Here is a 23,475-nt window from a genome sequence, read left to right as displayed (position 1 = left end):
TTTTAAAAAGAGGTCTGGGGTTCTTTTTGTTTATGTAGAGAAAAAACCACAGTTTTTCCAATACTGCAGTTTTAAAATCACAATTCTTATAGGCAACCAAACACCTCATTGTAAATAAAACTATGATAATCTCAAAAACTGCAGTATTCTAAAAATACTTCAAAAATTCTTTGTTATCAAACAGGGCCTAAGTGCTACCGATTGAAAAAAGAAGAAGAGAAAAAGTGATAGAAGTGTGTTGGATGAGGGGAGGATTTTAAAGCGTTGGATGTAGAAGGAGTGGATGGACAGGATTTGTTTGAGGGAAGTGATCCGTGGCCTCCCATGTGATAGGCTGGCCTCGCATAGGATGGCGAGGATCTGCTCTCTTTCCCCCACGACCACATCTCTCTTGCGATCCCCATCTCTCTCTCGCCCACGACCTATGGCGGCCGATCCTCCCCTCGGCCCAGATCCACCTCCGCCTCCCTCGACCCGCTCGCTCGCTCGCCCGCGCCCCCCACAGTCCCCGGGCGATGTCGTCGTCGTCGCTGCCGCTGTCGCCTCACGGGGCGGAGGAGGAGGGGGACACAAGGAGCGATGGCACCGGGAGCGGCAGCGGCGCGGTGCTACGCGGAGGAGGAGGGGGACACCAGGAGCGACGGCACCAGGAGCTACGGGGAGGCGCGCTATGTGGAGGAGGGCGGCGCGTCCTACGGCTGGTACCAGCGCTACGCCGCGCTACGCCCCTTCGTTTGCCGATTGGTGCCTCCGGCCTCCCGCCTCCTCATGATCGGCTGCGGCTCCGTGCGTACGTCCTCCCCCTTCGCCTCTTCCTCTCTCCTCTCATGAAATAGGTGCTTGATTGTGATTTGTGAAGGGCTGGGGGTGATTGGCACGGACCAGCGAGCGAGTGATCTTTTGGATTAGCTGCTTGCACACAGCACAGTCACCGTGTGTTGGGGTCGAAATTGCTGTCACGGCAATGGTTTATGGATAGCTCCTCGGCTAGGTGGTGATTTAGCTCCAGTGCTTCCTGTATCTGTTCTGTATATAACGACATGGCAATCAGATAATGCCATTCTATCAGTCCACATGCTGACATATATCACTTCCAATAATCTGATAATTATACTCTAGATGAGGTAATGTGCTATGCTGCTACAGTTTGGCAATGTGTGCGTTGACAGGGTTGTGATGTTGATGCCACACAAAAGCAGTCATTGCGAACTGGCATGGCCAAATGGGGTAAGGACAGTAATATGGAAGCACACATCTGAAACCAGCACAACTCTGTTTGATAATAATCCAAACAAAAACCAACCTTGATCTGACTTGTTCCCGAGTAACCCAAAGTTGCTCTGGGAAGTAGTATTATGGTGCAGGCCATCAATACTGCATCGACACGTTAAACACATGACAACACATCAGATTTTCACTACTTGTGTTTTGCACCCTCGATGGGCTGTTCTGGTATTCTGGATAGAATTTAGGATGCGCTTCTAAACCTAGGCTCGATGATTACGCTCCCTGTGCTAATTTAAATTTTCTACCCATGCTCTGCTGTTTGCAGTTATGTCAGAGGATATGGTTGCTGATGGCTACATGGAGATAATAAACATTGACATTTCTTTGGTTTTAATTGAGATGATGAGAAAGAAGTACTTCGATCTTCCACAGCTACAATGTATCCTTAAATATTTTAAATTCCCTCTTTGTTCGGGAAGTGAAATCTAGTGTCTGTTGAATTCCTTATGAGCTGTAGACATGCAAATGGATGTTAGGGATATGAGTAAATTCTCTGAGGAATCATTTGATTGTGCAATCGTTAAAGGTGTGAGTTTCTTCATGCTACAGTGGCTTTCTAATAAGTATCTAGTCTATTGACACACTTTGCTTAATGCCGCTTGTTCTTTTTGTGCATTTCTTGAAGGTACTTTGGACTCTTTGATGGGAAGTAGTAACATTTGGTCATTGTGTCTTTTGATTATTTTGGTACTTCTTCAACATCGCGGTCTTGTTACTTCCACAGTGTGGTGTGGAGGCTCCTCTCAGCGCAGCGCAGATGGTTCTAGAAGTGGATAGGTTCTTAATACTTTGACCCCATTGAAGCATCACTTACAGTCTCATGTGCACCAATATATTGTTAAGTTCAGTATTCCTGCATTCTTATGAGTGGTATGTTCTGATTGTAGGCTACTCAAACCAGGGGGAGTCTTTATGTTGGTACGCAGTTTGAATAAGTTTCTACATAGTGCACCCTTAATATGTCATTTCCTGCCACTGATTATAATGATCAATTTTTGTTTCTGAACTGCTAGATAACCATCACTTCCTCCCACTACGGTTTCTGTGGTGGGGTGGACCTTGTCGCCGGCGACTCCCCCCGCGCCAGCGATGTCCTCTTCTTCTCCTACTATGGCGTAGGTAAGCCACCTGCTTCCTTTCCTGTGCTTTCTCTTCTGCTCTATGTGGTGTCCGTAGCAATCGTGCTACTGTAAGTTGTATGCTGGCCATTGACGCCATGGATATTTTTAGGTTGGCACTACAATAAAAAGAACCTATAGGGACGTCAAATTTCATAAGTACAAACATTTTATTTCATCTCTAGGCAATGGTAGAGGCGTCTTAGTAAAACGTCCCTCGAGCGTCTCCGCATGGACCGTCTCAAAAAAATTAGCCACGCTATGTAAGCGTGTGTACATGGTATGAGACGCTTTATAAGGCCGCTCAAAATCGTGTCTATGTAGATCGAGGTGTTCTGCTAGACATGCTTATTTAGCATCTCTAATTACATGTACTCCTTTCATTTGCATCTCAAGAAACACAAATGTGCTTCCGTATTACGATAAATTAACAAAAAATATGTTACCCTGCTACCACAAATCAAAAAACAGGTAGAAATTTGTAACTTTTGCATTGAAAAATAAATTATATTACTCGCATTGATAGTTTAGATTGAACTATACTTTCATATACAACAATGCAACACATCAATGCATAAGAAATTACTAATTTTAACTATCTAAAACCAATCTAAAAAATTATAGAGCTCATTGGGATCTATCTAAAGCTCTCTAGCTACTTTGTACACCAGCTTCCAAACATTTGCACCTTATGCGCTTATTGCTTCTAGAACAATCTGACGACTTCCCTTGAACATTCTTCTTCTTGACTATTTTATTTAGGAAACCTGATACAACATGTATTGATAGTTGATTGTCCTCTAAATCCTTCTGTAAAACCACATAAAGATCAGAAAAGGTGAGGTAAATAAAGAGAAGCGGGGCTAGCTAATTTTGAATAAATGTACACTGATGATATAAAGCACTTAACGTTTTGATCATTACATACATTTCTGCTCTATAAAAATAACATTTTTTGCAAAAGACTGATTGACTAGTTATGCTTGTTGAGACTAGTAATCTTCAGTCCAATAAAAACTGTACACAAGTGGGGACGACAAAACAAAGTCTAAATCGACTAACATAAAGATAGTGCAATTTATGGCCAACCAGTTGATGACTGCCTTGCTATCAACTACCTTTATGAGGAAAATGGGTTGGACCGTGAAAAATCACACAACTAGTAGATTCCACATTGTTTTCTTGATATAAACATGTATTTTTTCAGTTGGAAAGGACGACCTGCCAAACATTTCCATAATATTGATTGTCCAATATCTGCAAGCGGCACCAAAGATTACTTCTTATAGTAGTACCAATCCGATACATAATTAAGAAAATAATGTGCTGGTAGAAAGAAATTAAAATGTGGTTTAGTTATATCCCACATCAATCTGAGATAATTATAATCTTGTTAACATGTCTAAAGGAAACACAGAGAAACATCTGTCAACTGAGCTTACTACTGGATCTACAGTATTTCTATGCATTTTAGGTAATATCCAAAGTGTATTATACTCCTATTACGTAGCTAGCATGGTGTCAATATAAATGTGCCATGTTGGCTATTTGGACTATAGATATGAACCATGCTGTGGAAGTTGAGCTGTTAATGTTCCCATACTAGTTCTCCCTGAACCGTATAAAATCCCAACCTTTATTCTCATCATAGATAAAAGGTTGGATTCGACTAGAATTTGACCTCCCACATACCGAATGACTCATAGTAGTTGTATGGCCTGAAGGAGGTGCAAAATAATCTGTGGCAAAGACGAGTAGACAATAAAGATATTTCTAGTGGAAATGGAGGCCGTGGGGTACCAGGTGCCTTCCGTGTGAGGGGATGGATGCACGGCTGCAGATCCGTCGATTCCTTCAACACATAGCCTGCTGGTGCAGGAGGGAGTTGACGTTTGGCTGCAAGCCTGCAAGATAATAGCAACTAGCATCAGCCACATCGGGCAACAGAACTTTAATTTTAGAAAAAGAATTGTAGTGTTACCTTACAATGTATAAACTTAATAGGAAACTGCCTATCAAATATTATTTCTGGCGTATATGTTCTTGTTATTGACCTGGATAGCTAACTGTTAAAATACTTGCATTTGGCAACTTCCATTAAGTATTGTGCTAATCTGGACAGTGTAACTTCTAGGTGGCGCCCCAGCCTCTAGTACATGAAAACATTCGCATAGTGAGAACTCAATACATTACCATTTTTGGAGGATGAAATACTTCTAGTTTATTTATTACTTGTACATTATAATATTTGATTATTTTGTATGCTTCCTTATGTTTGATTATTTGAATTACCAGGATGATCTGAAGCACCCAGAAGAAGTAGAGGACAGGCCAAGAGGAGGGAACAAGAAACTTCGTTTATCATTGATGTTATGTGTGATCAACAAAAACTTGTGCTTCTCATTCAATCTTTGTCGAACTATGTTGATGTGTGATTATGCACTTGTTGGGCCCTTTTGCTGTGCACCTGCACTTGTAGAACTATTCTGTTGTGCATTTGTTGGGCCTTGAACCTTTATGTGTAGAGGAGTCGATTGATGATGTATTGTAATTCATGTGATGTGCTACTGAAATGAAATATATACAACTAATTCGTAATCTTTTATTCTTTTGTACTTGTGTTTAATGGGTGTATCCTTTGATATACATGTTTTTGGAAAAATAATGCATCAGCCTAAACAATTTAGACATTTTTAATAATAAAATAGTATTGGTAGAGGTCGATGTAGACAAGATTATTGAATTGGGTTGTGAAATTTATAATGATTCCATTTGGTCACTAGCAATGCCATGTCAGCACAGCCACGTCACATCCTACGTGGCTCACACAATGACCAAACCAAAATTTTGGTCAATAGAGCTCTATGACCAAAATTTTAGAAAAGGTCAAGTTTGTTCATTCTTGACGGCCAACTGTTGACCTTGTAAATTTGGTCAAAAAAAGGTCAACAAACAACAACAATGACGAATCAATGACCAATATAGGGAGTCATAATTGACCTTATTTCTTGTAGTGGTAGAAAGGACCAGCAGGAAAAATTCGTAGGCATTGGATTGGTGATGGATGATTATGCCGGATGCTATTCATCATGCAACAGTTATAACACGGAGAGATATGTAACTAGCTCCAGTTCGTCAATCTAATGTAGGCATGTATTCCGTATGTAGTCATACGTGCTTAGGGAAAAGAACTTGCATGACATCTATTGTCCATCCCTCCCGTGGCAGCGGGGTCCTAATGGAAACTACGGGATATTAAGATTCTCCTTTAATAAAGAACCGGACAAATGCATTAACACTTGGTGAATACATGAACTCCTCATACTATGGTCATCTCCGGGAGTGGTTCCGGCTATTGTCACTCCGGGGTTGCCGGGTCAGAACACATAGTAGGTGACTACAACTTGCAAGATAGGATCAAGAACACACATATATTTGCAACAACATATTAGGTTCAGATCTGAAATCATGGCACTCAGGCCCTAGTGACACACATTAAGCATGGCAAAGTAGTAGCAACATCAATCTCAGAACATAGTGGATACTAGGGATCAATCTAACTCATCACCGTCTAGCAAGCCTACGATGAGATTACTCACGAACGGTGAAGAGCATCATGGAATTAGCATTGAAGGAAGGTTGATGATGACGATGGCGACGATCTCCCCTCATCGGAGCCCAGAACGGACTCCAGATCTGTCCTCCACATGAAGAACAGGAGGTGGCGTAGCCTCCGTATCGTAAAACGCTATGAACTCTTCTCCTTGATTTTTTCCGGACGAAACGGGCTAAATAGAGCTGGATTTGGAGGCGATGGAGCGTTGTGGGCCCCACAAGCCTTCCAGGCGCGGCCCGCGCATGGTGGGCTTGTGGGCTCACAGCTCCACTTCCTCCGCTGATTCTTGCGCCAGTATTTTTCATAAATTCCACAGAAATTCTTGATAAATTTTCAGGTCATTCCGAGAACTTTTATTTCTATGCAAAAACAACACCATGGCAATTCTGCTGAAAACAGCATTAGTCCGGGTTAGTTCCATTCAAATCATGCCAATTAGATTCCAAAACAAGGGCAAAATAGTTCGGAAAAGTAGATATGATGGAGACGTATCAGCTCCCCCAAACTTAAAGCCTTGCTTGTCCTCAAGAAATTCAGTTGACAAACTGGAAGAGACAAAAGAAAACCTTTTACGAACTCTTTTGATCTTGTTGTTGCATTTATGTCTAACTCATATCCAGAATTTCAGCAAGATCATAAGCTAACCACATAAGCAAATGACATGTAGATCTCACGGTAAACTCATATCAATAGCATAATCAACTAGCGAGCAAATAATAATAAGTCTCAAACGTCAACACTTCAATCAAAACAAAATGAAGCTGTATGAACAGATGGTATCTCGCTAGCTCTTTCTGAGACCGCAGAACATAAATGCAGAGCACCTTCAAAGACCAAGGGCTGACTAAACATTGTAATTTATGACAAAGAAGATCCAGTCACAGTTATACTTGATACGTCTCCATCGTATCTACTTTTCCAAACTCTTTTGCCCTTGTTTTGGACTCTAATTTGCATGATTTGAATGGAACTAACCCGGACTGACGTTGTTTTCAGTGGAATTGCCATGGTGTTGTTTTTGTGCAGAAATGAAAGTTCTCGGAACATCCGGAAAATTTACGGAGAATTTTTCTGGAAAATATGAAAAATACCTACGCAAAGATCCACCACAGGGGGTGGGCCAGTGGGCCACAAGCCCTGTTGCCGTGGCCATCCACCTCGCCGCGGCAACCAAGTTTGTGGGGCCCACGTGGCTCTGCCGCTCCCAATCTCAGCTCTATAAATTCACTTTCGCCTAGAAAAAAATCATAAGAGAAGATTTCGTGACGTTTGCGATACGGAGGCGCCACCACATCCTGTTCTTCATCTGGAGGACAGATCTGGAGTCCGTTTTGGGCTCCGGAGAGGGGAAATCGTCGCCATCATCATCAACAACCTACTTCCCTCTCCAATTCCATGAAGCTCTTCGTCGTTCATGAGTAATCTATTCGTAGGCTCGCTGGGCGGTGAGGAGTAGGATGAGATCTATCATGTAATCGAGTTAGTTTTGATGGGGATTGATCCCTAGTATCCACTATGTTCTGAGAATGATGTTGCTACTACTTTGCCATGCTTAATGCTTGTCACTAGGGCCCGAGTGCCATGATTTCAGATCTGAAATTATTATGTTGTCACCAATGTATGTGTGTTTTAGATCCGATCTTGCAAGTTGTAGTTACCTACTATGTGTTATGACCCGGCAACTCCGGAGTAACAATAACCGGAACCACACCCGTTGATGATCATAGTTTGAGGAGTTCATGTGTTCACCAAGTGCTAATGCGTTGTACTGGTTCTTTATTAAAAGGAGAACCTTAATATCCCGTAGTATCCTTTTGGACCCCGCTGCCACGGGAGGGATGGACAATAGATGTCATGCAAGTTCTTTTCCCTAAGGACGTATGACTACACATGGAATGCATGCCTACATCACATTGTCGAACGGGAGCTAGCCACATATCTCTCCGTGTTATAACTGTTGCATGATGAATATCATCCAAACGAATCATCGAACCATTGCCTACGAGTTTGTCCCACTACTGTTGTTACTTGTTTTGCTCTGCTGCTGTTACTACTGTTGCTACTTGCTACTGCTGTTACTACTGTCGCTTGCTACTGTTGCTACTTGCTACTGCTGTCACTACTGCTGTTTCTTGCCACTGCTATTACTCGTTACGCTGCTGCTACAATTTTGATTCGCTGGTCGTTGACGGGAACAGACAATTTCAGTCAACGGGCAACTTGGCGCCATTGATACGACAGTTAGGAATAGTCTGCCGTCAACAGATCGTTTCTGACATCGTTGTTATCATACTACTTTGCTGCTGACTCTTTGCTTGCAGATACTAATCTTTCAGGTGTGGTTGAATATGATAAATTCAGCTCCTAATACTCGAGAGTATCCTCTCACCTCCTTTTGGCGTATCAACAAATTTGGGTCGAATACTCTACCCTCAAAAATTGCTGCGATCCCACGCGCTGGTGGGTCGTCAACAACATTCTTCTAGTTTCGTTGCTGGGGAGTGCTAGCAGCATTCTTGTGGTGCCGTTGTAGGGGAAGGTCTGTTGTCACGGAGTCAACATTTTTTTGGCGCCGTTGCTGGGGAGGTATTGCTATATTCTCTGAGTCACTTGGGATTTATATCTGCTGATCACTATGAAGAATCTGAATGATCCAAAAACCAAAGTCTTGCCCTCAACTACGAGGGGAGGTAAGGAACTGCCATCTAGCTCTGCACTTGATTCACCTTCAGTTATGAGTAAGTTTGCGACATCACCTCCTTCTAGAAATCTTGACCTGTCGCATGTGCTTGATGATGCTTATGATGCTACTGCTAGAGATGCTATGCTTGATACTATGCCTGATGATGCTATGCTTGATACTGATAGAGATGCTATGATTGATACTACTAGAGATGCTATGCTTGATACTATGCCTGATGATGCTATGCTTGATACTGCTAGAGATGCTATGCTTGATACTTCTGGAGATACTACTTTGCCTGATGTGCCACTAGGGGTAATCCTTGATGCTCACATTGCTAGAGTTACTGCCAATGCTCGTGATGCTTCTGAAACAGCCGATACTATTGAGATAGAACCTGCTTTTGCTCCTGCTAGATCTAGCTCTCCTAGATATGAATTGCCTGATATACCTGAGGGTTACGTTATGGAGGGAGAGATAGCTGAGGATTTTCTTGCGTGTAAGGATGCCTATGACGCTGAGAAATTACTTCTCAAGTGGAAGGAAAAATATCTGAAAGCTAGGATGAAATACGACCCGAAGTTTGCCCCTTCACCTATCTTTATCACCGATAAGGATTATGAATTCTCTGTCAATCCTCAGATAATCTCTCTAGTCGAATCTGATCCTTTCCACGGTTATGAATCTGAGACAGTCGTAGCCTATCTTACCAAACTACACGATATAGCCACCCTTTTCACTAGTGAGGAGAAGATCTGCCACTACTATATCCTTAAGCTGTTTCCTTTCTCTCTAAAGGAAGACGCTAAAGCCTGGTTCACTTCTCTTGCTCCTGGATGTGTGAGTAGTCCCCAGGATATGGTCTATTACTTCTGTGAGAAATATTTCCCTGCCCATAAGAAGCAAGCTGCCTTGCAGGAAATATACAACTTTGCTCAACTCAAAGAAGAGAGTCTCCCACAAGCTTGGGGGAGGCTCGTCCAGCTACAGAATGCTTTGCCTGATCACCCTCTTAAGAAGAACAAGATACTTGATATCTTCTATAACGGACTTACTGATGCTTCTAGAGACCACCTAGATAGTTGTGCCGGTTGTGTTTTTAGGGAACAAACTGTAGAACAAGCTGATACTCTACTGAATAACATCTTATTCAATGATAGTGCTTGGACTATTCCCGAACCACCTCCTAAGCCAACTCCAAAGAAAAGAGGTATTCTATTCCTCAGCCCCGAAGATATGCAAGAAGCCAAGAAAACTATGCAAGAGAAAGGCATTAGATCTGAAGATGTCAAAAATCTACCACCTATCGAAGAGATCCATGGTCTCGATAACCCGATACAGGTAGTAGAAGTAAATTCTCTGCGTAGGTTTGATGAGAGTGATATTCCTTTTGATAAACCTGCTAGCCTATGCTTTGATGAATTTGACAACTTTGTTGCCAAACAACAGAGTTTCAATGATTATGTTAGCAGACATTTGGAACAAAGCACTCGTATGCTTAGCCATTTAAGTGCTTGTGTAGACAGAAATGTGAATGATCTGAAGCTTCTGAGTAAACATGCCTCTATGATTACTACTCAGGTAGAACAAGTACTTAAAGCTCAGAATGACCCGCTCAATGAATTAACTGACAACTCTGTCAGAGTCATTACTAGAGGAGGCAAAATGACTCAGGAACATTTGTATCCTGAATGTCATCCTAAGAAAATCGATCAAGATTCTCAAGGAATTAATGCAGATGCACCCAGTCATCCTAAGGAGAAGAAGAAGGATGATAGAAACCTGCTTGTTAGTTCACCAAATACCGTCACACCTGAAGAACCAAATGATATTTCTGCGTCTGATGCTGAAACACAATCTGGTGATGAACATGAACCGGGTGACAATATGGACAGCGATGTTCATAATGATGCTCAACCTAGCAATCATCAGGATGTGGAGATTGAACCTATGGTTAATCCTGATAACCCACAACCTAAGAGATACGATAAGAATGACTTCACTGCTAGGAAGCATGGTAAATAAAGAGAGCCATGGGTTCACAGACCTATGCCTTTTCCTCCCAAACCATCCAAGAAAAAGGATGATGAGGATTTTGAGCGCTTTATTGAAATGATAAGACCCGTATTTCTGCGGATGCAGTTAGTTGATATGCTCAAAATGTCTCCATATGCCAAGTACATGAAAGATATCATGACTAATAAACGGAAGTTACCAGATCTTGAGATCTCCACCATGCTTGCCAATTACACTTTCAAGGGTGGAACACCTAAGAAACTTTGTGATCCCGGAGTGCCCACTATACCTTGCTCCATTAAAGGAAACTACGTAAGAACTACCTTATGTGACCTTGGATCCGGAGTTAGTGTTATGCCTCTCTGTCTTTATCGTAGACTTGAACTGGATAAGTTGACACCCACTGAAATTTCAGTGCAAATGGGCGACAAATCAACTGCTTTCCGTGTCGGCATTTGCGAGGATGTGCCTGTTGTGGTTGCTAACACCACTATCTTAACATACTTTGTTATCTTGGATATTCTCGAGGACGATGCCATGGCGGTCATCCTCGGAAGACCCTTTTTAAACACTTCAGGGGCTGTTATAGATTGCAACAAAGGCAGTGTCACTTTCCACATCAACGGTAATGAGCATACTGTGCACTTTCTGAAGAAACGATATCATGTACATTGCATCAATGCTATCGAAAAAACTTCATCGATTCTTATTGGGAGCTTTGAATGCCCTATTCCTCGTGTCAAGATGAAGTATGAATTGCTTGTTGGGGAGATACATATCCCCATTGAGGTGACTTAGTGGCTATTTGAAAATTCTCCGTTCTCTCTTGGGATTCGAGAAAGTTTTGTCATAAGGATTTGATCAACCCCATCTACGGATTTCTTTCGATGACCATGAAATGGATGAATCAAAGAGTCACATACCTCTGTTTTAAGCTTTCACTTTCTGTTGCTTAGAAGAAAATTGATAAGTTTAGTTTAGTTTTTCCTATTTTCTGTTTTAGCGTCCGGGAGAAAAATACCCCAAAAATAAAAGTTCTCCGATGGTCCTGAAAATCTAGTATGGTTTTTTCTGGAATATTTGAAAAATACTGGGATAGAGAGCTGGCCTGGGGGCCACCCCAGTGGGCCACAAGCCCTGTCACCGCGGGCTACCCCCTGGCCGCGGGGAGCAGGCTTGTGGGGCCCACAGGGGGCCCCTCCACTCATTCCAGCTCCTATCCTCTTCTTCTTCCTCCAGAAAAAATGTTTCGTAGCTCAAACCCGTGTTCTTGCTCATTTGGCTGTGATTTTCGATCTCCTTGCTCAAAGCACCATTCTCCGAACCGTTTTGGGGAAATTGCTCCTTGGTAAGTGACTCCTCCATTGGTCCAATTAGTTTTTGCTCTAGTGCTTTGTCCTTCGCGTATTCTTGCTACCTTTGTGACCATGTTCTTGAGCTTGAAGTGTTGATTTTAGCTGGTCCCAAGTAGTTTTAGCGCGTGATACGGTCTCTAGGCACTAGTAGGAGTAGTTGCAACTAGTTGGGTTAATCTTTATTCACTTTTCTTTCGAAGTCTATAAAAATTTCAGAATTTTTCAGAGCTAGAAAAGGAAAAATATGAGGAGGTTCTTGAGAGGATCTTCAAGCCGTAACCCCAAGGAGGATGAGAAGAACCTCCCCAAGTACATGGTTCCTCGAGTCACAGAAGTTCGACCTTGCGAGTGGCCAAGTGATGAATTTTTGCGCGCCGTCGGACTTTATGAAGACTTTTATCACTTGGTGGAGAACGCATGTCTTACCGCGTTCGTTGAAGATAAGTGCTCACAATACCTCCTCCTCACCAATATTTTCGTTCAAAGCTTCAACTTTTATCCGAGGAAGAATCCTCCCATGGTTGAGTTCATGTTGTACGATATCCCCTAGAGCATGACACTACAGGATTTTTGCAATGCATGCAAATTACCTTATGTTGAGGATATTCATGATCCTCGTCCACGGGACTTGGAGGATTTCATAGTTACTATTGCTGTTGGAGAGGAGAGAGGAGTGTCTCGCGCCAGAATTGCTATCATACATTTTCCTGTGCTTCGGTACATCTCATTATTTGTGGGAAAATGTCTGATTGGCCGTGGGGAGGCTGGATCACTTAGCTCTCCAGACCTTGCGGTTTTGTGAGAAGGCCTTTATAGCACTAAGACTTATAGCCTAGGTTCTATAGTAGCTCAGCGGTTGAACACAAACCGTTCCAAAGGTGTCGTCTATGGAGGTATATATGCTACTCGTCTCGCTAGACACTTTCAGATACCCATTAGACTTCGTGAGGAAGAAGAGATGCTTCTTCCTGAGAAATATCTGGATTATGACAGCATGGTTCGCCATGATTTTCTGGATAGAGATGCTAGTAGACGGATATTTTATAACCTGGTATTTAGTCAGGGTACTCGAGAGACTATTACTTTGCTTGCTCCTTCTTTGTTCGATCTTCATGCAGGCAGGTACACTATTATGCCTTCAGACATCTACGCATATTGGGGCTTAGCCCAACCACAGGTGCCCGAGCCCGAGCCGCCAGTCGAGTACCAGACGCCAGTTTATTAGTGGGAGCCAGAGGAGCTCACACAACAGTGGCATCCACAGTCCGCTCTGGAGTACCCCGGAGCTGGTTATTTCCCGCCTTGGGAGTAGACCAAGCTAGGCCAAAAGCCTAAGCTTGGGGGAGTACGTGTTCTCACCGACTTTACATTCATGCTTATGCTTTAACTTTGTTAGCCGGTGTTTACACTTTGCCACTGTATTATCCATGCTAGTTTATTTTCGTTTTCTTGTTTTCTTGTTTTTTGTGTCCTTTTGAGAAAACCCAAAAAGATTTTCCTTTTTTCTTTTGGTTGTTGGGAGCTTTCCCATGTAAATAGTTTTCTTTTTCTTTCAGTCAAGGTAGAAGATATTGGTTACAATGTTTAGTGGCTCTTGCATGCATACCTGTTTAGTTTTCAAAGAGCCATATTACTTTGTCTTCTCCTTTGTGTTTGCCCGCAGATTTCAGCTTAGTCCAATGCACGAGCACACTTATTATTGTTCACATCGTTCGATTGTGCAAGTGAAAGGCAATAATGATGATATATGATGAAGTGACTGAGACTGAAAAGCTGGTATATACTCTATCTACTTTGTTTTTTAAATATGACTAACTTCTCATCCTAGATTCAGCTTTGTTATGAGAGAACCATGTTTGCAATGACCACTTAGAGATCATAGTTTCTGATGCCATGCTTATTTAGCTAGGAGCTTATAATGGTTTGTCTTGAATGCCAACATAGATTTTGAGATGACTATGATGTAGTATGATAGGATGGTATTCTCCTTTGAATGTTTCAAGTGGCTTGACTTGGCGCATGTTCATGCATGTAGTTGAAACAAAATCAACATAGCCTCTATGATGTTCGTGTTCATGGTGATTTATATCCTGTTCATGCTTGCACTCAATGTTAGTCAAACTCATTGCATCTTGATGACTGTTGTCGCTCTCTAGTTGGTCGCTTCCCAGTCTTTTGCTGGCCTTCACTTGTACCAAGCGGAATACTGCTTGTGCATCCACTTCCATAAACCCAATTTTTTTCCATGAGAGTCCACCATACCTACCTATTTGCGGTATTTACCTGCCGTTCCAAGTAAATTTGCATGTGCCATTCTCTAAACCTTCAAGAAATATTCTGTTTTGCATGCTCGAACCGCTCATGTGGTGACAGGGGGCTATTGGTATCTTCCATGTTAGGCGTGTTATCCTCGACATGTGTTTAATCACTGTCATTCACAAGAAGGGGGCCGGTATCTGGAATGTCCAGTTCCACGCTTAAATCGAAAACATAACTGTAAAACAAGACTCCCCCTGGATTGAGGTTAGTATGGACGGTACCCGAGGATTCGGCTAGCCGTGGAGTGTGATTGATTGGTGGTGGGAGAGTTAAAACTTTACTTTTCTGTTTGGGAACCGCCTATAGCATGAGTAGCATGGAAGATATTGAGAACTCTTGGTCATTGCGTTGACAATGAAAGCATGCCACCCAAAATTATTATCTCTATTTTCAAAGCTTGAGCTCTGGCACCTCTGCAAATCAATGCTTCCCTCTGCGAAGGGTCTATCTATTTATTTTCCTGTTGAGTCATCCTCTTCTTATAAGCACCAATTAGAGAGCACCTCTGTCATTTTTATGCTTTGCTTTTGATTGATATTGAGTATGACTGTGACTGGATCTTCGTTGCTACGAATTACAATGTTTAGTCAGCCCATAATCTTTAAAAGTGCTCTGCATTTATGTTTTGCGGTCTCAGAAAGAGCTAGCGAGATACCACCTATTCATATTGCTTCATGCTTGTTTTGATTGAATTGTTGGTATCTGAAACTCAATATTATTTGCTCGCTAGCTGATTATGCCATTGATATTAGTTTACCGTGAGACCTTTGTGTCACTTGCTTATGTGGTTAACTTGTGATCTTGCTGATATTCTGGTTAAGAGTTAGACATAGTTGCAACAACAAGATAAAACAGAGTTTGTCAAAGTTTTTCTTTCTCTTTCAGTTTGTCAACTGAGTTGATTGAGGACAAGCAAGGTTTTAAGCTTGGGGGAGTTTGATACTTCTCCATCGTATCTACTTTTCCAAACTCTTTTTCCCTTGTTTTGGACTCTAATTTGCATGATTTGAATGGAACTAACCCGGACCGACGTTGTTTTCAGCAGAATTGCCATGGTGTTTTTTTTGTGCAGAAATGAAATTTCTCGGAACGTCCTGAAAATTTACGGAGAATTTTTTTGGAAAATATGAAAAATAACTGCGCAAAGATCCACCAGAGGGGGTGGGCCAGTGGGCCACAAGCCCTGTTGCCGCGGCCACCCCCCTGGTCGCGGCAACCAAGCTTGTGGGGCCCACATGGCTCTGCCGCCCCCCATCTCAGATCTATAAATTCACTTTCGCCCAGAAAAAAAATCAGAAGAGAAGATTTCGTCGAGTTTGCGATACGGAGGCGCCGCCACATCCTGTTCTTCATCTGGAGGACAGATTGGAGTCCGTTTTGGGCTCCGGAGAGGGGAAATCGTCGCCATCACCAACAACAACCTTCTTCCCTCTCCAATTTCATGAAGTTCTTCATCGTTCGTGAGTAAGCTATTCGTAGGCTCACTGGGCGGTGATGAGTAGGATGAGATCTATCATGTAATCGAGTTAGTTTTGACGGGGATTCATCCCTAGTATCCACTATGTTCTGAGATTGATGTTGCTACTACTTTGCCATGCTTAATGCTTGTCACTAGGGCCCGAGTGCCATGATTTCAGATCTGAAATTATTATGTTGTCACCAGTATATGTGTGTTTTAGATCCGATTTTGCAAGTTGTAGTTACCTACTATGTGTTATGACCCGGCAACCCCGGAGTGACAATAACCGGAACCACTCCCGGTGATGATCATAGTTTGAGGAGTTCATGTGTTCACCAAGTGCTAATGCATTTTTCCGGTTCTTTATTAAAAGGAGAACGTTAATATCCCATAGTATCCTTTTGGACCCCGCTGCCACGGGAGGGATGGACAATAGATGTCACGCAAGTTCTTTTCCCTAAGCATGTATGACGACACACGGAATGCATGCCTACATCACATTGACGAACGGGAGCTAGCCACATATCTCTCCGTGTTATAACTGTTGCATGATGAATATCATCCAAACGAATCACCAACCCATTGCCTACGAGTTTGTCCCACTACTATTGTTACTTGTTTTGCTCTGCTGCTGTTACTACTGTTGCTACTTGCTACTGCTGTTACTACTGTCGCTTGCTACTGTTGCTACTTGCTACTACTGTCACTAGTGTTGTTCCTTGCCACTGCTATTACTCGTTACGCTGCTGCTACAATTTTGATTCGCTGGTCATTGATGGGAATAGACAATTTCCGTTAATGGGCAACTTGGCGCCATGGATACGACAGTTAGGAATAGTCTGCCGTCAACATATCATTTCGTACACCGTTATTATCATACTACTTTGCTGCTGACTCTTTGCTTGCAGATACTAATCTTTTAGGTGTGGTTGAATCTGATAAATTCAGCTGCTAATACTCGAGAGTATCCTCTCACCTCCTTTTGCCGTATCAACAAATTTGAGTCGAATACTCTACCCTCGAAAACTGCTGCGATCCCACGCGCTGGTGTGCCGTCAACAACATTCTTCTAGTTTCGTTGCTGGGGAGTGCTAGCAGCATTCTTCTGGTGCCGTTGCAGGGGAAGGTCTGTTCTCACGGAGTCAATACTCAACACAGTTAAAAGCAAAGCATAAAAATGACAGAGGTGCTCTCTAATTGGTGCTTTCATAAGAAGAGGATGACTCAACAGGAACATAAATAGACTGGCCCTTTGCAGAGGGAAGCATTGATTTGCAGAGGTGCCAGAGCTCAAGCTTTGAAAACAGAGATAATAATTTTGGGTGGCATGCTTTCATTGTCAACGCAATGACCAAGAGTTCTCACCTTCTTCCACGCTACACATGCTATAGGCGGTTCCCAAATAGAACAGTAAAGTTTTGACTCCCCCGCCACCGATCAATTAAACTCCACGACTAGCCGAATACTCGGGTGCCGTCCATACCAACATCAATCCAGGGGAAGTTTTGTTTGCAATTATCTTTTCGATTTGCGCATGGAACTGGGCATTCCAATTACCGGCCCCTTTCTCGTGAATGATAGTGAATAAACACATATCAAGGATAACACGCCAAGCATGGAAGATACTGATAGCCCCCTGTCACCACATGAGCGGTTCGGGCATGCAAAATAGATTATTTCTTGAAGATTTAGAGAGTGGCACATGAAAAATTACTTGGAACGACAGGTAGATACCGCATATAGGTAGGTATGGTGGACTCATATCGAACAACTTTGGGTTTATGGAAGTGGATGCACAACCAGTATTGCCGCTTAGTACAAGTGAAGGCTAGGAAAAGACTGTGAAGCGACCAACTAGAGAGCGACAACAGTCATCAAAATGCATTGAGATTAACTAACATTGAGTGCAAGCATGAGTAGGACATAAATCACCATGAACATGAAGATCATAGAGGCTATGTTGATTTTTGTTTCAACTACATGTGTGAACATGCGCCAAGTCAAGCCACTTGAATCATTCAAAGGAGGATACCATCCTATCATACTACATCATAGTCATCTCAAAATTCATGTCGGCATTCAAGACAAACCATTATAAGCTCCTAGTTAACTAAGCATGGCATCACAAACTATGATCTCTAAGTTGTCATTGCAAACATGTTTCTCCCAGAACAAAGCTGAATCAGGAACGATAAGCTAGTCATATTTAAAAAAACAAAATAGATCGAGTTCATACCAGCTTTTCCGGCCTCAGTCACTTCATCATATATCGTCATTATTGCCTTTCACTTGCACGACTGAATGATGTGAACAATAATAAGCGTGCTCGTGCATTGCACTAAGCTGGAATCTGCAAGCAAACACAAAGGAGAAGACAAAGTAATATGGCTTTTTAAGAGACAAACAAATATGCAAGCGAGAGCCACTAAACATTGTAACCATGGTCTTCTACCTTGACCCAAAGAAAAAGAAAAATATTTACGCGGGAAAGCTCCCAACAAGCAAAAGAAGAACAAGAAAATCTTTTTAGGTTTTCTCAAACTAGACGGACACACGAAAAGAAAACGAGAAAAATAAATAAACTAGCATGGATGATACAGTGGCAAAGTGTGAACACCGACAAACGAACTGAAAGCATAAGCAAGAATATAAAGTCGGTGAGAAAAACATACTCCCCCAAGCTTAGGCTTTTGGCCTAAGTTGGTCTACTCCCAAGGATGGTCCGGGCGATACCCAAAATCATAATGGGTGTTGTACGGGAGCGCTGCAGCCACTGCCTGAATAGCTGCCTCACGGAGATGAGCAGCCATTGCCTCCCTCTCATACTCCTTTGCATCTCCTCTGGTTATGTAATATCTCCGTTTTACCTGAAAGTCAAAGAAGGCAGGAGCAGGAAGGGTAATATGGAAAACACGTTGCCGGTTAAATATTAAACGGTATAGGAGGGATTCATCATCCCTCTCAAGGAACTGGTAGCGTGTCAAAGCGACGCGGTCAAGGAAAGTTGTATGGAGCGGGGGATCTCCTTCGCGGATGGGTACTCCAAGAAAATTTGCTATGCGAGTGGCATTGATCCCACGAAAGAAATCCCCTTCATTAGCATTATTATTCAGCCTCCTTGCTATTATAGCTCCCAAGTTGAAACTTCTATCACCCGTAACTGCGCTCTTAAGAATACTAAGGTCGGGTGCGCAGAGGTGACAATGTTCAATCTTCCCATTAATGCATCTGCCTATGAAGAGGGCAAAGTAATGCAAGGCAGGAAAATGAATGCTCCGCATGGTAGCCTGCGTAATATCTCTAGTTTCTCCAACAGTTATACCAGAGAAAAAAAATCTCTAACCGAAGATTTAGGAGGATCATTGAGACTACCCCAAATAGGTATCTTGTAAATTCTATTGAAATACTCTAAATCCATGGTATACGATTTGTCATAGAGATCAAACAGTATAGATGTATCACGGCCAACTGAAATTTTGAATCTATGAACAAAAGAGGAAGTGAGAGCTACATACTGTTCACATTTATCGGAGATGAATTCTTCGAGTCCGACATTGTGAACAAGTGTATCGAACTCGTCTTTGAAACCTGCCTCAATCATGAATTCATCAGAAGGCCATTCACATGGTTGTACTGTTGGAATTATGCCCTAGAGGCAATGATAAATGTAATTATTATTATAATTCCTATATCAAGATAATCGTTTATTATCCATGCTATAATTGTATTGAATGAAGACTCATTTACATGTGTGGATACATAGACAAAACACCGTCCCTAGTATGCCTCTAGTTGGCCAGCCAGTTGATCAATGATATTCAGTGTCTTCTGATTATGAACAAGGTGTTGTTGCTTGATAACTGGATCACGTCATTGGGAGAATCACGTGATGGACTAGACCCAAACTAATAGACGTAGCATGTTGATCGTGTCATTTTGTTGCTACTGTTTTCTGCGTGTCAAGTATTTATTCCTATGACCATGAGATCATATGACTCACTGACACCGGAGGAATGCTTTGTGTGTATCAAACGTCGCAACGTAACTGGGTGACTATAAAGATGCTCTACAGGTATCTCCGAAGGTGTTAGTTGAGTTAGTATGGATCAAGACTGGGATTTGTCACTCCGTGTGACGGAGAGGTATCTCGGGGCCCACTCGGTAATACAACATCACACACAACCCTTGCAAGCAATGTAACTTAGTGTAAGTTGCGGGATCTTGTATTACGGAACGAGTAAAGAGACTTGCCGGTAAACGAGATTGAAATAGGTATGCGGATACTGACGATCGAATCTCGGGCAAGTAACATACCGAAGGACAAAGGGAATGACATACGGGATTATACGAATCCTTGGCACTGAGGTTCAAACGATAAGATCTTCGTAGAATATGTAGGATCCAATATGGGCATCCAGGTCCCGCTATTGGATATTGACCAAGGAGTCTCTCGGGTCATGTCTACATAGTTCTCAAACCCGCAGGGTCTGCACACTTAAGGTTCGACGTTGTTTTTTGTGTATTTGAGTTATATGGTTGGTTACCGAATGTTGTTCGGAGTCCCGGATGAGATCACGGACGTCACGAGGGTTTCCGGAATGGTCCGGAAACGAAGATTGATATATAGGATGACCTCATTTTATTACCGGAAGGTTTTCGGAGTTATTGGGAATGTACCGGGAATGACGAATGGGTTCCGGGAGTTCATCGGGGGGGGGGGGGGGCAACCCACCCCGGGGAAGCCCATAGGCCTTGAGGGTGGCACACCAGCCCTTAGTGGGCTGGTGGGACAGCCAAAAAGGCTCTATGCGCCAAGGAGAAGAAAATCATGAGAGAAAAAAAAAGGAGGAGGTGGGAAGGAAGGGGGACTCCCTCCCACCAAACCAAGTCCAACTCAGTTTGGGGGGGGAGAGTCCTCCCCCTTGGACTCGGCCGACCCCCTTGGGGCTCCTTGAGCCCCAAGGCAAGGTCCCCTCCCTCCCACCTATATATACGGAGGTTTTAGGGCTGATTTGAGACGACTTTTCCACGGCAGCCCGACCACATACCTCCACGGTTTTTCCTCCAGATCGCGTTTCTGCGGAGCTCGGGCGGAGCCCTGCTGAGACAAGGTCATCACCAACCTCCGTAGCGCCGTCACGCTGCCGGAGAACTCTTCTACCTCTCCGTCTCTCTTGCTGGATCAAGAAGGCCGAGATCATCGTCGAGCTGTACGTGTGCTGAACGCGGAGGTGCCGTCCGTTCGGTACTAGATCGTGGGACTGATCGCGGGATTGTTCGCGGGGCGGATCGAGGGACGTGAGGACGTTCCACTACATCAACCGCGTTCTCTAACGCTTCTGTTGTACGATCTACAAGGGTACGTAGATCACTCATCCCCTCTCGTAGATGGACATCACCATCATAGGTCTTCGTGCGCGTAGGAAAACTTTTGTTTCCCATGCGACGTTCGCCAACATGTACCTGTGCGTTCCTCGGTTGGTAAGGATCGGGCTCCCGAATCGCAAGACGGGGACCTCTCTTGCTTGAGGAACCACCATGATAGTTTCTCCTGAACATCTTCCTTTTCTGAAATTTTCAGTGACTCTAAGGAAAAGTGAACAAGGCTCAACTAAACTTGTAGCAACTGCTCCTACAAGTGCCTAGAGGCCATATTACGCATCCAAACTACTTGGGACCAGCTAAAATTAGCATGCAAAGCTCAAGAACATGGTCACCAAGGCAGCAAAAATACGCGAATTAGTATAAGGCACTAGAGCAAAAACTAATTGGACCAATGGAGGAGTCACTTACCAAGGAGTAATTTTCCCAAAACAGTTCGGAGAATGGTGCTTTGAGCAAGGAGATCGAAAATCCCAGCAAGAAGAGCAAGAACACGGGTTTGAGCTGCGAAACAATTTTTCTGTAGGTAGGAGAAGAAGATGGGAGCTAGAATGAGTGGAGGGGGTGCACGTGGGCCCCACAAGCCTGGTAGGCGCGACCAGGGGGTGTCCGCGCCTCCACGGCTTGTGGCTGACTGGTGCAGCTCCCAGACTAGCTCTTCGTCTTAGTATTTTTCAAAAATTCCAGAAAAAATCATACTTGATTTTAACGGCATTCGGAGAACTTTTATTTTCGGGGTACTTTTCTACGGGACGCAAAAACAGAAAACAGGAAAAACTAAACTAAATCTATCATTTTTCTTCTAAGCAACCGAAGGTGAAAGCTTGAAACAGAGGTTTGTGACTTCACGATTCATCCGTCTCATGGTCATTGAAAGAAATTCGTCAATGAGGTTGATCAAGTCTCTTTGATAAACTTATTCGAATCGCAAAAGAGAACGGAGAATTTTCGAATAGTCACTAGGTTACCTCAATGGGGATGTGTATTTCCCCAACAAGAAAATCATACTTCATCTTAACAGGAGGTATAGGGCATTCAAAGCTCCCAATAAGAATCGATGAAGTTTTTTCGATAGCATTGATGCGAATCGATGAAGTTTTTTCGATAGCATTGATGCAATGTACTCGATATTGTTTCTTCGGAAAGTGCACTGTATGCTCATTACCGTTGACATGGAAAGTGATATTGCCTTTGTTGCAATCTATAACAGCCCTTGCAGTGTTTAAAAAGGGTCTTCCGAGGATGACTGCCATGGCATCGTCCTCGGGAATATCCATCATAACAAAGTGTGTTAAGATAGTGACATTCGCAAGCACAACTGGCACATCCTCGCAAATGCCGATAGGAAAAGCAGTTGATTTGTCGGCCATTTGCAGAGAGATTTCAGTGGGTGTCAACTTATCCAGTTCAAGTCTAGGATAAAGAGAGAGAGAGGCATAACACTAACACTGCCTCCAAGGTCGCCTAAAGCAGTTCTAACTTAGTTATCTTTAATGGAGCAAGGTATAGTGGGCACTCCGGGATCACCTAGTTTCTTGGGAGTTCCACCCTTGAAGGTATAGTTAGCGAGCATGGTGGAAATCTCAACTTCAGGTATCCTTCTCGTATTAGTCACAATATCCTTCATGTACTTAGCATACAGAGACATTTTGAGCATATCTGTCAAATGCATTTGTAGAAAGACAGGTCTAATCATTTCAACAAAGCGCTGAAAATCCTCATCATCCTTTTTCTTGGATGGTTTAGGAGGAAAGGGCATGGGTTTCTGAACCCACGGTTCCCTTTCTTTACCGTGCTTCCTAGCAATGAAGTCATTCTTATCATATCTTCTATTCTTAGGCTGTGGGTTATCAATATCAACAGGTTCAATCTCCACATCCTTATCATTGCTAGGTTGAGCATCAACATGAACATCACTATTGATATTATCATTAGGCTCATGTTCATCACCAGATTGTGTTTCAGCATCACAAACAGAGGCATCGTTTGGACTCTCGGGTGTATTAGCAACAGGGTTGCTAGCGTGCAAATCCCTATCATCTTTCTTCTTATTTCTAGGATGACTAGGTGCATCAGTGCTAACTCCTTGAGAATCTTGTTCAATTCTCTTAGGATGACCCTCAGGATACAAAGGTATCTGAGTCATTCTACCGCCTCTAGTGACGACTCTAACAGAATTGTCATTCAACTCATTGAGCAAGTCATTCTAAGCCTTAAGTATTTGTTCTACTTGAGTAGTA

At 42.9% G+C, this 23,475-nt stretch overlaps 1 protein-coding gene across 1 annotated transcript; it reads left to right on the top strand.

The window, feature by feature from the left end:
- Positions 1-579: 579 nt before the first annotated feature.
- Positions 580-4,320, top strand: LOC123405042 (EEF1A lysine methyltransferase 4-like). The gene is made up of 7 exons (XM_045098903.1): positions 580-790; positions 1,553-1,666; positions 1,745-1,813; positions 1,913-1,931; positions 2,011-2,064; positions 2,175-2,205; positions 4,291-4,320. Exons 1-7 carry the CDS (start codon positions 580-582, stop codon positions 4,318-4,320), a joined length of 528 nt encoding a protein of 175 aa, XP_044954838.1.
- The last annotated feature ends 19,155 nt before the right edge of the window (positions 4,321-23,475 follow it).

The sequence above is a fragment of the Hordeum vulgare genome, chromosome 6H, assembly GCF_904849725.1.
Source record: "Hordeum vulgare subsp. vulgare chromosome 6H, MorexV3_pseudomolecules_assembly, whole genome shotgun sequence".
Classification (NCBI taxonomy): Eukaryota; Viridiplantae; Streptophyta; class Magnoliopsida; order Poales; family Poaceae; genus Hordeum; species Hordeum vulgare.
This window is presented reverse-complemented; position numbering and strand designations above follow the sequence as displayed.

What these genes read in the sequence shown, in the direction of transcription:
- LOC123405042 (XM_045098903.1), top strand. Translation starts at nt 580, where the DNA reads ATGGCACCGGGAGCGGCAGCGGCGCGGTGCTACGCGGAGGAGGAGGGG. An exon ending in GATCGGCTGCGGCTCCGTGC is followed by an intron (nt 791 to 1,552) that starts GTACGTCCTCCC and finishes TGCTGTTTGCAG; the next exon opens with TTATGTCAGAGGATATGGTT. An exon ending in CAGGGGGAGTCTTTATGTTG is followed by an intron (nt 2,206 to 4,290) that starts GTACGCAGTTTG and finishes TGCAGGAGGGAG; the next exon opens with TTGACGTTTGGCTGCAAGCC.